Source organism: Cyprinus carpio, chromosome A23, assembly GCF_018340385.1.
Source record: "Cyprinus carpio isolate SPL01 chromosome A23, ASM1834038v1, whole genome shotgun sequence".
NCBI lineage: Eukaryota > Metazoa > Chordata > Actinopteri > Cypriniformes > Cyprinidae > Cyprinus > Cyprinus carpio.
In genome coordinates, this window is record NC_056594.1 from 8,824,354 (window position 1) to 8,841,518 (window position 17,165).

Genomic DNA, 17,165 nt, shown 5'->3' on the forward strand with positions numbered 1-17,165 from the left:
CTTGTATTTATTGTTTTTATTGACATGCATAGATATAAGATATTTGTACAGAAAAAAACCCATACAAATAGAAAAAAGAAAATCAAGAGCAATAATTATTAAGAAAATTATACTTTACAAACAAATCAAACATCTCTGACCAGTGCTTATTAAAATGATTTAATTAATTTCTAAACAATATAAAGATGTGAGAAACCTACATTTTCTAATAAAATGTTTTGTTGAAATAATATTTTCCAGCATGCACATAGTCCTATCATATTTTGTATCTTAAAATGAGAGTGAGAAAGATCATTCACTTTATCAAAAGTATCTTCTCAAAATAGGTAATAAGGCTAAGGTTGAGAAAACGTCTTGAGTGGAATTGAAACAAAAACAACGGCACATTCTCTCGGGGGGATTGGAAAAGAAAATTCTTACATAAACTGTTCATAAGTGAAAAGGACTTTTCATACTTCTGCTGCGCTCATATTGCATTCGTCAGAGTTGTGGGCGGGGCCATGATGCTTCCGGTAACAGAAGACTACTTTCGGTTTGGGATCTCGTTAAACATGTGATTTTAAGTATTATTATATTCTGATTCAGATCTGCCGCATTATTAAGGGTCATCACTAGTCAGAAGAACGTTCTTTGGTATATAAATAATACGAAGTTAGCTAGGTTATTTGTGTTTCAGTTTTTTACTACAACATCGTCAGACTATGAGATATAACCTACGTTTCCACCCGTAGGTCCAGACGCGCAAGAGTGACTTATAAAGCAAATATAATATAAAAAAAAAAACAAATATGGGCCAGTCAGAGAGCGGACATGCTATTTCGAAGGACTTTAAACCCAGATCAGTAAGTTGTTGTTGAGCTCTTTGGTTTCCGTTACAGCCAGTTGTTATAGCATAAAGTCAAATGCTAGTCGAAATGGATTGATTTGCCTTATGACAGGTAGATCATCTTGGACCAGCATTAAACCAGATGCTCATGCCATATTACAATGGTCAGGGTGGAACATAGTAGCTGATGACCAGCTAAAAACCAGCAACCATGTTCCACAGCTGGGTTTTCTAGCAGGATTAGAACTGAATCTTCCTTCCTCTGTCAGTGCTCAGGTCTGCGTTCAGCTGTTCCTCTAGCTGTGGTTGAGGAGATCCTGCTGAATCTGCCTGCTCATCAGGTGGTGCGAGTCTGTCGTCTGGTGTGTCGTGAGTGGAAGGAGCTGGTGGACAGTGCTGCACACTGGAGAGAGCGCTGTCGGAGAGAGGGGATCCAGCCACAGGATCCCTCCAGAGCCCCAGACGGCTGGTGCCAGTTTTACTTCTTAACTAAGAAACGACGTAACTTGCTCAAGAATCCTAGAGCAGAAGGTGAGCCCCTGGACTGAAAATATGTAATATTTTTAATAAAGCAGTAGCCTATATTAGCTTCATATTCTGGACTGCATTTCCCAGAAGCATCGTCAACCTAAGTTGATCATGGAAGCCATTGGTGGCAATTGTTTTTACAATCTTTAGGCTTACGATGCTTTTGGGAATCACAGTGGTAGAATTTTGCAGCACTGTATTGATATTCCTCAAGCATTTTATTTTTCATGTAAACATCTTAACATAGGACCTCCTAAAAAGATTTAGAACTGAGACTCAAATCCTTGCCCTAAATGTGGAACCGTGAGCACTATTGATCATTACATTTGACCTTAAATTATAAGTCTAAAGAACAACAATGTTGTGGGCCATGATGGCCACTGTGGTTAAACCACATAAAATAAAATAAAAATATTGGTTTTGCAATACCAAAACATTGAGGTAATGGTCAAGCAGCGTTCATTGGACCACTAGAGATGAAATGACCCTAAATTCACTTCACATTTAAACAATTAATTTTAACACTTCATTTGCCACCTTATTCCCTTCTGAAAAATGCAATGCCAGTGTCACTTGCTCCATTTATATAATGTGCTCCTCTCTGCTGGTCTGATTAGAGGAGTTCAGTGGATGGAAGATTGTAGAGAATGGTGGTGACTGCTGGACAGTAGAAGACAATTATGTAAAAATCCCAAATTTCACAGTCGCAAAATACTTTGTCACCTCTTACTGGTAAGCTTGAAATGACTTATTCTTCAGATGGAAAGTCAAACCTAAATAAATATATTTTAAAATGCTTTTTTATACAGTTTAACTAAAAGGACAATAGCGAGGCCTTCTTTGTCACCCATGAACTTTGTCCTCAGGTTATGTTTGAAGCAACAGCTGATAGATTTGAAGAAAGAAGGCTACAACGCTGCTTTCATGGATCAACTACAACCTCATATCAAAATATCAGACTGGTGAACATTTGCTCAAACTCTAATTTTACAGTATCAGTGGTTGCTTTATTATACCAGCTAATAAAGTTTATTTTGCGAATGTTTTGTCTGTTGCAGGTATGCCCCGCGCTGCGATTGTGGAAGCGTGTATCAGATCTGTGTGGAGTTGCTTGATCAGAAGAAGAAACCCATCAGTACCTTTGAGCCTGAACAAGTTTTCTTTCCACAGTGGAACGATCAGCAGTGGTGTGAAGTGAGTAGAATGAAATAAAATCAGCTGAACCTGATAAAAATAACCGTGTCATTCTCAACTTATATCCATTTTTACAACAATTTCAGATGACACATGTCTTTAAGGATTATGGACCTGGAGTTCGGTTTATCCGTTTCACTCATGGAGGGAAGGATACACAGTTTTGGGCAGGCTGGTATGGGATACGGGTCACTAACAGTAGTGTGGAGATCTGTCCCGCTGAAGAGAGATAGTGTCTTACTGTCAGTATTTGTTGTTTGTTATGAGAAATGCTGTAATATGTTACATTAAATTTAAAAGTCTTATGAAGGTGCAAAAGTGCATTTCTCAGTGTTTTACGTGGCTTGAAGACTCATCATTCTGCTTGTTTTTTTGTTTTTTTTTACTGTACATATCAATCTATTTTTAGATGTTTATATTTCAAAAGGCCTTAATTATCAGTGTATTCATATTATCTCCCAAACACCGTGTTGCACTGAGACAGAGTACCCTAAACAGACTCATTCGTGTTTTGTGTTAATAAGGAGGGCCATCAGTAAGAACCTGCATTTCAGACATGTTCCCATAACATGAATTTATCTACATTGTCGTCATTTTTAAACACTTATTTTAATATGTGTAATTGCATATATGCTGATGCTACTGTTTGAAATGATTACTTATAACTAAAGTAATGGAGGAGTGAGCTATACCACCCGCTTAAATATTTTTCATCATGCGACTAAATATTTTATCATATACAGCTGTCCATGTCAGAGAAATAACATGAGAAAACTGATTTTGATCATTTTTCCCCTCCATGACAAGTTTATCCTAGTCTAAAAATGTATTTGGTATATACTTTTTGGTAAAGTTGCAGTGTATAAAACTATGTAAACATTTGTCACCACACTGAAATACTATGGATATTTTTAAAAGAAGATCAGACTCTGAATAGTTTCTTTTTTTATATTTTTATTTAAAATTTCTTAGATATTCCCCAGTGACTTAACTTGACATACAACTTACTCCTAATGTGGGACAAGTCCTTTTCATATGGCTCATTGAAGTCTTCTAAATTCAGCTGATAACAGACATCCACATATGTATTAAACTAATTACTTCAAAATTTTCCTTTCTTATTGGACAACTTAAAAAGTGGCACAACTTACCCTACCATTTTGAAACATCTTTGTTGTGAAGCATCATCTAAATCCTAAAGGCACTAACACAGAATGACTAAAGAGAGTACAATCTGCACAAATATCATCCCATCATATGACATGAGTACCAAGATATATGATAATGGAAAAAACTTTTGATTAAAACAGTTACTTTCCTGATTAAACCTGTACAAAAATAAAACAATCCTGTTGGTTTACACCCAGATTTGTCTTGCTGCTGATGCTGCTGCTGTGTCCAGTTCATAAAACCATGCATTTGCATGTCCTCTGGGATCCCGGGGGCTCTAGAGCTGCTAATACTGCCTCATCAAATACATTCTTTAGTCCCTTCTGTAACAAAGAAAAAAAAAGTGAATCGGTTTGTTACACAAATAAAGCGAACCATTTAAAGCTTGGCTTTATAAACAACATCTCGACACACATAACCTACCTGCGTTAGAGCAGAGCATTCAACATATTTCACTGCCTTTAAGTCTCTGGCTAGTTTTTCAGCTGTGTCTTGTTTGATTGGCTTTTGCTTGTTTTTTGCAAGCCTTGCAATAGTTATAGGATCATCTCGTAGGTCGATCTGAGTTCCAACCAGAAGAAAAGGGGTTTTTGGGGAGTGAAAGGTTATCTCAGGCACCCACTGCATTACAAATGAACTGCTGTTAGCAACAAACACATTATTCCACATGATTGACCGATCATTGACAGACTCACCTTTTCTTTTACATTTTCAAAGGAGGAAAGAGAAACTACAGAGAAACAAACTAAGAAGACATCTGTTTGGGGATAGCTTAGAGGTCGTAATTGATCCTGACCTACAAAATATTAAAATATATTTAGATTTGTCAGGATCAATTCTTGTGCTAAATGTTGAGATACGTTTAAGATATCCCTCACACTGTGCTGTAAGTTGACAATGCAAGAAAAGTGTTATTATCATACCTGCAGCATCAAATAATCTAATGGTATACAGTTCGCCATCAACCATTACAGTCACGGCTTGGGTGTCAAACACCTGAACGGGATAAAAAAATAAAAAAATAAAGAGAAAACAAGACAAAGGAACTGAATTGACACCACACTTATAGGACAGTTTTTACAATGTGTGTTGCAACTGATAGGATTTAAATGTATATTTAGCAGTTATCAATGATAAAGGATACAGAGGTAGTATTTTTCTCTTTCTTCAGCCAGTCAAGATAAACATACCAAGGACAGCAATAGTACTGCATGCATGAATGTAAAACATCCTTACTGTTGGTTCTGATGGGAACTTGTTTGTAAAAGAATCCAAAAGGCAAGTTTTACCCACGGCTCCATCGCCAACTACTACACATTTAACTGTGGACATTGCTGTTGTCACAAGTTGTTTTCCAGCATCTGGCATCAAAGTATCTGTAAATATTAATAAACAATAAATACTATTAAGGTTTAGGCTGCATACAGGCAAAACAGTACCTCGGCAAGTTTCGAGATCAAACCAGTTTAGAGTGTGGATTTAAAATACTTTACTGTATAAGCTACACAATGCTTTTCATGCACACAAGTTGATGCAAATTAACTGATTGTATATTTGTGTATTTGGCAGGTGGGTCATTTTCAAAATATGGTGACAAACATGACTTTTCAGATATAAAAAAGTAGTCATTCAATCAAGTATTTAAAATGCATTAGGCTATAGTGTTTTAATTAAAATAAAGCATCTTCACTATATTCAGCACACGTTGCTGAATATTTGACTTTTTTGATTCGTGACCAGTTTTTAAAATAACTTTCATTAAGAGCATGAACATTAAGATTTAACAGATCTTTAGAAATGTCAGGAAAACACAAGCTTTTTGTTTTGAGGTGCTGTTGACATAATCTTAGAAAATGAATATTTTATGAGAACGTGTCACTGGCGTTACATTCTTTTTTTGTAGAATAAATAAAACAAATATCAGTAACAAAACGAAGAAAATTAGTCATGTTGTCCTTATGATTAGTAATAATTCCATGATAAATACCAAAAGTTTTTATTCTAGAAAATAGGTCTTAATTCAAAACTTCTGTAACCTTTTATTTTTTCCACCATGGAAGTCACGATTTTTGACAATGACCCACATTACGAAATGAAATATAAACAAACTCATGACTTCTAAATGAAATGCCTCCATTCGATCTATTAAAGCATAGCACATAACACACAAGTCTTTAGTCTGTTGACAGTGAGCGAATTTTGACATTATGGTAGATACCTAGTTTCTTAGCCTGACGAAACATGTTTAAACAGCGGCTAAACTGTCAACTGTTAACTATGTAAACGGATCACAACTACAACTACTTTTTACTTTTACTCTAAACATCGTAAACTAAGAATTAACAATTTACAACCGGTAAGAATTCGCCATGGCTGTGGCTGTCCATCCACAACGCGCTTCTACCATAGACTGTATAAAAAACTTCTACCAAACATATTTCAAAATAAAAGTCCTCCTCCTCGTTTCATTTAAAGCCCCAGGAAAGACTCTCAAATACCCTCGCTAATTAGCTAATTTTATTGAAAATCATATAACACATTCATTAACAGCATTGTAAGAATAACCAAAGACTTCTGAGCAAAAATGCTGCATATATTTAAACTGTGGAGTTACCAAAAAAAAAGTCCTTGTAATTTGTATGATACAAAATAGACTCAGATATTAGACTCAGACTAAAATCCTCAGGGAAAATAATTTCCAACAGGAAAACAGCTTTATTAATTTTTTTTTTTATTAAATTAATAAATGAAAAAAGCCTGAATTAATGAATTTTGTCACTGGTCAACATTCATTTAGTTCTTAAATCTTATAAATTACATGGAGTCAGCACTCACAATCAAATATAATGATGTCATTGAAATGACTATATATATATATATATATATATATATATATATATATATTATATATATAAGCTCTTAAACAGACCTTTGCAGTGCGGCCAGGGTCCAGACATTCCTGAAGACTCAGTTTATCTTTCTGAGATGCTACCATTGGTCTGGTCAAAACAATAAAACAAGGTCATAAAATTGCATTTATTTAATTTACATGGTTGAGTGCCTTAAGTCAGTGTGTTATTCATATGAATATAATTGACACACCTGTTCATGCCAGGTATGTTCCCCCAGAAGTATCTTGCTCTGTGAGCTGAACTCACTTTCACAGCATCAACAAGCACAGGGTTACACTAAAAACAAACCACACAGACTTACTACATCACGAGACTAAAACATTCTTTAAAAATGTGATCCCAAGATTGATCTGAGAATCAAAAGCATTTGTTAGAGTGTGATGCAAATCAGATAGAGGTCAGTTCCTCAATAGTATTTTAATAAACTTGTTGTCAAGTTCCAATGATCTAACATGTCTTTTGGCCTCAAATGTCACCACAACAACCTGTGTGTCATTACAGCATGTGACGCTCCCTTGAGTCACTGGGCTGAGATGTGATGGAGCACTTTTATATGAGCTGCTGTCTGTAACATCGTCCTCAGCAACGTCCTTCTCCTCAAAGTCCTCTATTTTCCTCTCCTTGAGACCTGACTCAGTTCGTTGAAAAATCTGAGATACAGACAACCACACACAAACACAAACCAAACTTTCAGATGTTTGCTGGTGTAAAACTTTGCTATGGAGGTCCATGTCAAAATAGCCCAAGCTCACAATATTCTGGTCCACAGATATGGATTTGCATACTTCCACAAGAAGTTTTTTTTCTCACCCATTTTTGTCAAAATTCTTGGCTCAGCAAACACCACTAAAAGTACTGAAATTAAAAGTCCTGAATAAATGAATTTTACAAGCATTTAAAGCAGTGGCGGATACAGAACGTCATTAATAGGTGGGCCTGGTGAATATACGGAGGGGCCTCGGGTTTTTTAAATTTTATACACCTGATTCCCGGGCTCCGTATTATAGAGCTTTCACACTGCGCGCGGATGCGGTTAACGGCGATCCGTTCCATGTTCGGTGCGTTAACAGAGATTTTTTGATGTGCTGCACGCGCTTATTAAAGTGACAGGCTGCAGTCATGGATCGTGGTCAAAAATGAATACACAGATTGACATGAAAATCATGGGTAATCTCACCATACATGCTTATTAATTAAAGAAAATGTAATAAACTAGTCATAATGCATTTAATTTAATTAACTCTTACAAATAGTCATCTTTTTTACTTAGGATGGGTTGTAAGCAAGGCAAAATAACTCTTTACTCAACACAGGCGAAGTGAACAACTCTCGTCTCATTCATCGTGACTTAAATACCATTTGTGGTTTATTATTTCGAGACACAGAGCCAGAAGTGCATTCACACAACGTAAACAAACGCCACAAGGAGACGGTGAACTTTACAAAAAGTGGGCAGAATAACACATATAACGCTGTTAGATGCCGCCACACATAAAATAAGAAACAACAACAGGTCTCATAAAACTCGTTAAAAGAGTTGCTACACCCAAACTGAAACAACTCGAACGGTCCTAGCAGAAACAGCAGTAATGCCACGCGGGCAATATAAAACAGGTGCTGGCTACCTGAGCTCTAAACCAGGCAAAAGTCTTCTGGGCTTTGAGTTGAAAAACGCTGATTATGTCATCAAAAATCCGAACTGTCAATAAGTTCTCTTTCAAAGGACAGACTGATAAGTTGTTCAGGCGTCCAGTCAGCATGGAGACCTCAGGCGCGTTTGGATCCTCAGTAGCTCAGGAAAGTTTGCCGCGGAAAACGTTCGGTCTGAAACGCGCCCGCGAATTTTGCGTGATAGCATCACTGGACCACGTGATATGCCGAAGAAATTTTTATGTTTGTAGCTATTTTTCGTAGCTACTGTACTTAAATGTCCTCAGGAAACTATTAAAATTAAAGAGTTATTAATTCGTTTATTATTAAAATTAAAAAATAATTGGGTTTTTATTTTACCTTGGGTGGGCCACCAGTCAATCTGGGTGGGCACGTGCCCACCCAGGCCCACCCATAAATCCGCGCCTGATTTAAAGTAACTCAAACGTAGATTCTTATAGTGTTCAAACAAGGGCTGGGCAAGTTAACGCGTTATTATCGCGTTAATGCACTAATTGATTAACACCGACAATTATTTTATTGCGCGTTAACACAGTTTTTTTTATTATTATTATTAAAGTCCGTTGCTCACTGGATCTGAATACACATACAGACAAATCATGGGTCACAGGAGGGGACACTGTTATTTTTTAACAGAAAAGAATGCAACTAGCTCGTAATCATGACGTTATAAGTTGGAATTAGGAAGTTTCCGATAGCATGTGAAGACAGCAGAAGCACTCTCGCTCAACACAGTGAAGTGAATCGTTTTCCAACCGAGCCAGGGACTGCTTAACGAGCGATCACACTACTCAAACAAAATATTGCTTTACAGATCTATCGCTTTTGCCGCTCAGAAATATTCACGCAATCATGAAGCACGTATCAGAATATCTGCACTCCGGCGCGGTTAGCGCTCACATGCACTCACTGAACAATATACAGGTGCTGGTCATATAATTACAATATCATCAAAAAGTTGATTTATTTCACTTATTCCATTCAAAAAGTGAAACTTGTATATTATATTCAGTCCATTACACACAGACTGAGATATTTCAAATGTTTATTTCTTTTAATTTTGATGCTTGAACTACAAACTAAGGAAAATCCCAAATTCAGTATCTCAGAAAATTAGAATTTTACTTAAGTACAAAGAAGTGGAAATCTTGGCCAACTGAAAAGTATGAACATCAAGAGTATGAGCATGTACAGCACTCAATTTAGTTGGGGCTCCTTTTACCTGAATTACTGCAGCAATGCGGCGTGGCATGGAGTCGATCAGTCTGTGGCACTGCTCAGGTGTTAAGAGAGCCTAGGTTGCTCTGATAGTGGCCTTCAGCTCTTCTGCATTCTTGGGTCTGCCGTATTGCATCTTCCTCTTCCCAATACCCCATAGATTTTTTATGGGGTTAAGGTCAGGCGAGTTTGCTGGCCATTTAAGACAAGAACCAGGATACCTCTTCCTTAAACCAGGTACTGGTAGCTTTGGTGCTGTGTGCAGGTGCTTGTCCTGCTGGTCAATGGTCTGCATTTGGATAAAGTCAAGTCAGCAGCAGGAAGCATTATTGCTCTAAAACCACTACAGAACTAGCACGGCCCCTGACTATTGAAAGGACCTCAGAAAACACAGTTGAGTTAACCCGGACCAGCAGATTACTTTGGAGTGTGGCACCCCAAACCATCACTGAATGTGGAACCTTTTCACACAATATTCAAACTTTCTGAGATTGTGTGCTTTGGACTCTCCTCTTTCCTGCAGACTCTAGTTGTCAGTTATGATAATCAAAATTAAAAGAAATAAAGTCAGCATTTGAAATGATATATCACAGTCTGTGTGTAATGAATGAATATAATATACAAGTTCTACTTTTTGAAGGGAATAAGTGAAATAAATCAACTTTTTGATGATATTCTAATTATATGACCAGCACCTGTATAACTGAACAGCGCTCTTGCCCACCTCTTCAAACCGAACCTGGGGCTGCTAAACGGAACGATCACACTAGTCAAACGAACCAGGCTTTGGGGGTCAAACGTGCTCCGGCACGGTTAAGATTGCTCTAATTATTCTCCCGCATCCCACACACGAGTCTCTACCCACCCATCAAGTGTTGTCCCGTGCAGGTGTCTAATAAGAAGGTGCCTGTTATAATCGAGGCTCTGGACTCTGAGCATAACTTGTTTTTCTTTAACAAACTATAAAATATTTTCTATAAAAAAGTTAATGTCCTGGCAGTGACAAACAGCATTTAAAATAAAAAATTTAAACAGCTAAAAGGAGCCATGTGTAATGTTTGGCAAAAAAATCAAGTCATACTCCACATTCCATACCAGATGGGGGCAGTATGCCTCAATAAAGTGAATTGGTCTACTCTAGAGTAACAAACGAGAAACGGCATAGTCTCTATGCTCCGCCCCACCTTCACAACAACCCTAGAGCCATAGCCGAAGCCTAAAGGACGTTTTGCCTCCAGAGGAACGTTGGGTGATGTCAAGTGATTTTGAAACATGACATCTTCAGGCTACTCCCATTCACCTTTACCAGTGAATATGTTCATATTCGTTTTGTTCATATTACATTTTGAGTTGTATATACATATTATTTGAATTAAATTAATTTGACAGACAGCATTCTGTCAACATCATTGGTCAACATCAGACAGCTGATGGTTGACCAAGCTAGCGCCAACCAACGTAACCAGAGCTGCCAACTCTCAAGCATTCACCGTGAGACACACGCAATTGACTCTTTTCACACGCTTTCACACCACACATCAATTTAGTTAAAAATTATAAAGTATTCTTAGCTGCACATATACAAGTGAAAATAGGGACAACATCTATTTAGAGTGTTACGTATGCTGCCCGCCTGATGCTAATTTAGCAGCATATATCAAGTTTGATTTTCATTAGCAAAAACTTGACCGCTCTGAATATAGTGAGTGAGTGCGCGCGCGCGGCCGGGGCGCTCTCCCCCCCTCTCTCTCGCTCTCTCTCTCTCTCGGGTTCATTATCATCGAAGACATTTCAAGCTTCTTAGGTAATGTTACATTTTAGCATCAGCTTGGTAGAGACGGGCTTTGGTAGATAACAGGTGAAAACCGGATCGGATATGTGGGTAAGTTATAGCTAGCTAATTATCAAACGCAGCTACGGTTAGCCATTGCTAACATTAGAACGTTTATCGAACAGCCTTCGATACATTTCTATGTTATAACTACCCGAAAAAAATACGCAAACATATAAAACAAACTTCTAGCGAAATACTAACAGCATATTACTTACCAATCCAAAAGAAATGTTGCAAGTTCGGAGTCGAACCTCATTTCTTTCAAGTCCATCAGTTGTCTCCAGCGATGGAAAGCAGTGCCGATGTTTACTCTGTTTCGGCTCCTTTTCTTATCGGATTTGATTTGTGATTCCGAGCGCGGTTATTTCCCTGTAGCGGGTGGTGGTGGTAGGTGTCTCTTGCCAAGGGCTTCAGCCATCCTTCCACTCTCTTCCCTGAACTGAAATGAAGTAGTGGGCTGTACCTTCCACACGATTGACATCAGGTTCCAGTACGCCCACAAGCCGTGCGAGTTATTAGTGTATTGCAAGTTGGCTGGTGGTTATGTTGCCCGCATACCGCCTCCCATGGCCGAGACTGGTATTACGACACCTGTCGGGCCGTGGCTAGTAATGCTAATGCTAATTAAGGTTGATATCTCTGCAGCACTATAACTTGACATTTTTTTAATGACATCATCGCCCTTATTTCTTCTCATTCTTTTGATGCATGTAGGTCATTTTTTTGGATATTTTTACCTCAATTTTTACACATGGCACCTTTAACGTTATAAGTTGAGATTTAGGCTACAATAAATATTTAACTGCTACTAGCCTATGTAAAAGGAACACTGCTGGAAAAAGCACCTTAATTGCTTAAAGTGTTTGCAAACCAAATGTTATTACACTTTTAAATGAAAAAAAGTGCATGATACACTACTTTTGAATGCATTATTAGTTTTGTGACAATAATGCGATTAATCGCAATTTAAAAAAAAAAACAAATATGTAATCGTTGCCCAGCACTAGTTCAAACATTGTTCTAGGAAACTTTACATGTCATTATAGGTCCCTTAATTCAAATCGGTCTAAATCCATTTTCATAAACTCTTTACATTAAAAGTGGTTGGAGAAATATGTATATTCAAAAATTATCTTTGATAAATGATATTTTGGTTTCAACCTCTCCTCTCAAAAAAAAACCAACAGCTTCAAAAATTATCTTTATTTTTTTTCATTAGCCAACAAGCTAATGATTAATATCCCAAAAGAAAATCAGCAGCCTGTTTGCCGACTTCAACCTCTCCTCTGGGTAAATGTCCCACTGGGTCCTGTATAAGCGAGGTCTTGCCTCTTCTAAGAAAAAACTCTGCTGCTTTAGGTCTGAGGAAACTCGCTGTGTAGAATCTCACTAATTGAGAAGCATCTTGAAGCAGCTGTGTCACGCTGACACCTCGGTCAATATTCTCCTGAAAATCACAAAGCGGTTGCAAAGCGTGGCTAAAAGCCGAGTTCAGACTGCACGATTTTCAAAGTAGTCAGGTCACTGTTGTTTTCACACTGCATAACTATCTTGGCCAGCATTCAGTCGCTCATGTTTTCAAACTGCAAGATGGATCGGCGACAGAAGGTTTCACACTGCATGACTTTACAATAGGAAGAATCGCCGACAACTCTGTCTGGCATGCAAACTACGTTTAACATCTCGGTTACGCATGTAACCACGGTTCCCTGAATAGGGAACGAGATGCTGCGGTGACGTCACCGTATGGGAACACCAGACGAATGTCTGAAGCCCTATACCATCTCGCCAATCCTATTGGCCAAATAGCGCTTGGCACCGCCCTACGCATGTGTACGCATCGTATACCCGGGTGCCGCGCGCTATTTCGCTCAGATTTCATGAACTGAAGAGAAGAACGCTATCAGGTATGGAACGGCCGGGACCGCAGCATCTCGTTCCCTATTCAGGGAACCGTGGTTACATGCGTAACCGAGATGTTCCCTTTCATAGGTCACTTCGATGCTGCGGTGACGTCACCGTATGGGAACCCTATACCATAACGCCTGACGTACCTGATAGCTGGGATCCAAGGAAGCATCTGCTCAAGCGGAGAGAACCCGGGAGCCAGGAGCCGTCCTTACATCCAAACTGTAAAACTTGATAAAAGTGTTCGGTGAGGACCATCCTGCCGCAGCACAGATATCAGCCCATAGAAGATCCACTGAGGGCCGCCTGAGAGGAAGCAACTGCTCTAGTGGAATGAGCTTTGACTCCTAGAGGCGAAGCGAGACCGCGCGCCTCATAGGCTAAAGATATTGCCTCCACCAACCAATGGGACATGCGTTGCTTTGTGACAGCATGGCCTCTATTCTTGTGTCCAAAACAGACAAACAGCTGGTCGGACTCACGCCATGAGGCTGATCGATCGACATAAGTCTTGAGCGCTCTGACAGGGCAAAGACTTAGATCTTCTGATCCTGTCCCAGCAGGGGGTAAAGCCTCCAGGACCGTCTGCTGAAAATGAAAGGGGTTCGAAGCGACTTTAGGGACATAATTAGGCCTCGGTCGCAGCAATACCTTCACAAAGCCCGGTGCAAAATCCATGAACGACGGTGAAACAGAAAGAGCCTGTAAATCCCCAACTCTCTTGAGGGAGGATAAAGCCAAAAGAAGAACTGTCTTCAAGGTCAGGATTTTATCCGGTATGGTTTCCAAGGGCTCAAACGGATGTCCTGATAGACCTTGCAGTACAATAGATAAATCCCATGAGGGAACTCGCACAGGGCGGAAAGGCCTCAGCCGTCGCGCACCTTGTAAAAAGCGAGAGACCAGCGGATGACGGCCCATTGAAGCACCATCTATATATACGTGGTTAGCTGAAATGGCTGCCACATAAACTTTCAAAGTTGCTGGCGTCACTCCATCAGAGAAACGGTCTTGAAGGAACTCCAGTACTGAAGCCACTGGGCAGTAAACTGGGTCCATACTACGAAAACCACACCAGGTCGTAAACAGCTTCCATTTGAAAGCATATAAGCGTCTTGTAGATGCTGCTCTGGAATTCATAATAGTCTCTCGGAGGTCCGCAGAAAGACCGGGACATATTAACTCACTCCGCTCAGAGGCCACGCCCACAGTTTCCCACAGATCTGGCCTCGGGTGCCAAATCATCCCTCGTGCTTGCGATATTAAGTCCTGTCTGAGGGGAATCTCCCATGGAGAGCCCGCTATTAGACTGACCAGTTCCGCAAACCATCGCTGTGTGGGCCACCACGGAGCCACCAGCAGCAGCTGCTCCACTCTGTCCAGCCGTATCCTGGACAACACCGCTGGAATTAGACGAATTGGAGGAAAAGCATACAAGCTGGTCCTGGGCCAATCGTGAGCTAACGCATCCAAGCCTAGGGGCGATGGAGGGCATAGGGAGAACCACAGCGGGCAATGCGTAGTCATGCTCGACGCGAATAAGTCCACTCTCGCCTCTCCAAATATCCGCCCATAAAAGGCTCACCGTCTGTGGGTGTAATCTCCATTCCCCCTGCTCCAGAGTCTGTCTGGATAGCAGATCCGCTCCGACGTTCAAACGTCCGGGGACATGAACTGCTCGGATCGATAGAAATCTGTTCTGAGACCAAAGAAGAATACTCCTCGCCAGCCTGCACAGGGGGCGAAAGCGTAACCCTCCTTGATGATTCAGGTATGACACAACCGCCATGTTGTCTGACCTGAGTAGTACATGACGGCCGGTCAGCAGATTTGAGAAATACTGGAGAGCTAGAAAAAAACTGCCAGTAGTTCCAACCTGTTTATGTGCCAACCGCGTTGTGTCGCCGTCCACACTCCGTGAGCTGGGCGCCCTTGACAAACAGCTCCCCAACCGGTCAAAGACGCGTCCGTCGTGACAGTCTCTCGGGAAGCACAAATTCCCAGCCGAACTCCGGCTAGAAGGAACTCGGTTGACATCCACTGTTTTATTGACATAACACACCTCCGTGTCACCGAAATCGTACGATGCGGAAAACAACGGGGTGAAATGTTCTGACTTTTCGTCCACCACTGAAAAGGGCACATGTGAAGTAAGCCCAGACGGATTACAGGGGATGCCGCTGCCATCAGACCTAACAGCCTGAGACACAAACTCACCGTCACTGTGCGACCTACTTTGAAGTGACGCACGCATGACGTGAGAGACTGAACGCGCGGGAGAGATAGTCTGGCTGTCATTGCGCGAGAGTCCAAATCTATTCCCAGAAAGGTTATCCGTTGAGAGGGGATTAAAACACTCTTCTGGAAATTCGTGCATAAGCCCAGGCTGCTTAAATGATTCAGCACTAAATCTCGGTGAGAGAGTGCTTGAGTCTGTGATTGAGCTAGCACCAGCCAATCGTCCAAGTAATTCACACACACGAACGCCCTGGAGCCGCAACGGGGCCAGAGCTGCGTCCATGCATTTTGAAAAAGTTTGGGGAGCCAGGGCTAAGCCGAAAGGAAGAACACGGTATTGATACGCTTTGCCCTCTAAAGTGAATCTGAGGAACTTCCTGTGTCTCTTGATGATCTGAATATGAAAATATGCATCCTTCAGATCGATCGTGACAAACCAAGTGTTTGGTTGAATCTGAGACAAAATGGACTTTTACCGTTAACATCTTGAATTTGCTCGTCCTGAGTGCAAGATTCAAACGGCGTAGATCCAATATGAGTTGCAAACCGCCACCCTTTTTTTGGTACAACAAAATAGCGGCTGTAAAAACCTGACTCCATCTGAGAGGGGTGTACTTCTTCTATAGCCCCTTTCTTCAGCAGAGCTGTCATTTCTTGCCGCAGCACCGCGACTTCCTCTGGTTTCACAACCGTGGGAAGAATTCCGCGGAAAGGAGGCGGGCCTTTTCGAAACTGGATGGTGTATCCGAGACGAATCGTGCGTAACACCCATTGCGAAATGCCCGGCAAGCGTTCCCACGCGGCGACGAAATAGCGTCAGTGGTTTCAAGGTTTCCGCCTTTTTTCAGCGTTTTCATACGCGTTAACATGCCCGAATACGGAAAGCTCGCAGCGTCCGTAAGCCGGGGAAGCGCGTGCATCAAATCCGTTGCATCTCATTGTGTATAATCCTGAAGCGTGTCCACGGCAGGAATTAATCCAACAAGATGAACATCGGGCTCTGCCGCTAGCGAAAAAGCGGCGGCTGTGTGAGCCGTCATAAACGGGCCGTCTTTGCCAGACCCTTGTAACGTTCCTCGGATTCTGAAGGCTGGATCGCGAAGAGTGTCTGAGGAAACGCCTGACATGGTTGCTCGATCCAATGCTGCTCGAAGCGCCTTTTGCGGCGAGACAGTCAATGTTTGAGCGTGGGGACTGCAGTGAGAGGGTTGGATGCGTGAAAACGGTCCAATAGCGCTCTCTAGCGGAGGGCACAGTCCCTGGCAAGCAGCAAGAATATCAGGAGCTGCTATTAGGAGCCCGAGAGCGAGAGGCATTAGCCGCCGAACTCAGGTCTAATCTTTTTTCCGCTGTCGCTGGCGAGCTGGTGGAAAAAGCCTTAGGACCCCAGTCCTTACGAGGGGGCGCCATAGGCGAAGGCTCTTCCCGTGAGGCAGCCTGTTGGCGGTTTGAAGAGGTTGAACGAGACCGCGCGGGCGCCTGCCGCCGTTCAGTCTCCCTGGGTCTGCGTGGAATCAGCTGGCGGAAAGCGGCTGATTGCTGTTTCGCTGCCCTAAATTTATCCACCACCGACGTAACTGCCTCTCCAAACAAACCGTCCTTAGAAATGGGCGCGTCCATGAGAAAAGATTTATCCTTTTCCTTGATATCAGTGAGATTCAGCCAA

General features: G+C 41.1%; 2 protein-coding genes across 6 annotated transcripts; one reads left to right on the forward strand and one right to left on the reverse strand.

Moving 5' to 3' along the window:
- The first annotated feature begins 478 nt into the window (after positions 1–478).
- On the forward strand, positions 479–2,866 carry LOC109049048 (F-box only protein 44-like). The gene is made up of 6 exons (XM_042712904.1): positions 479–842; positions 1,096–1,357; positions 1,972–2,086; positions 2,221–2,316; positions 2,413–2,548; positions 2,635–2,866. The coding sequence occupies exons 1-6, from the start codon at positions 789–791 to the stop codon at positions 2,779–2,781; spliced, it is 810 nt and encodes a 269-aa protein (XP_042568838.1). The 5' UTR covers positions 479–788; the 3' UTR covers positions 2,782–2,866.
- A 284-nt stretch (positions 2,867–3,150) lies between these two features.
- Positions 3,151–7,650, reverse strand: LOC109049051 (cell division control protein 42 homolog). 5 transcript variants are annotated; one of them, XM_042712908.1, is made up of 8 exons: positions 7,116–7,650; positions 6,821–6,906; positions 6,648–6,717; positions 4,955–5,094; positions 4,642–4,714; positions 4,414–4,514; positions 4,142–4,279; positions 3,151–4,041 (listed from the first exon to the last, which is right to left on the reverse strand). In XM_042712908.1, exons 3-8 carry the CDS (start codon positions 6,673–6,675, stop codon positions 3,952–3,954), a joined length of 570 nt encoding a protein of 189 aa, XP_042568842.1. In that variant the 5' UTR covers positions 6,676–6,717; positions 6,821–6,906; positions 7,116–7,650; the 3' UTR covers positions 3,151–3,951. The 5 variants fall into 5 exon arrangements, with proteins under 5 accessions (XP_042568842.1, XP_042568841.1, XP_042568840.1 ...); XM_042712907.1 differs by having other exon boundaries at positions 4,142–4,339; positions 7,130–7,648; XM_042712906.1 differs by having other exon boundaries at positions 4,142–4,339; positions 7,116–7,648.
- Positions 7,651–17,165: the final 9,515 nt, after the last annotated feature.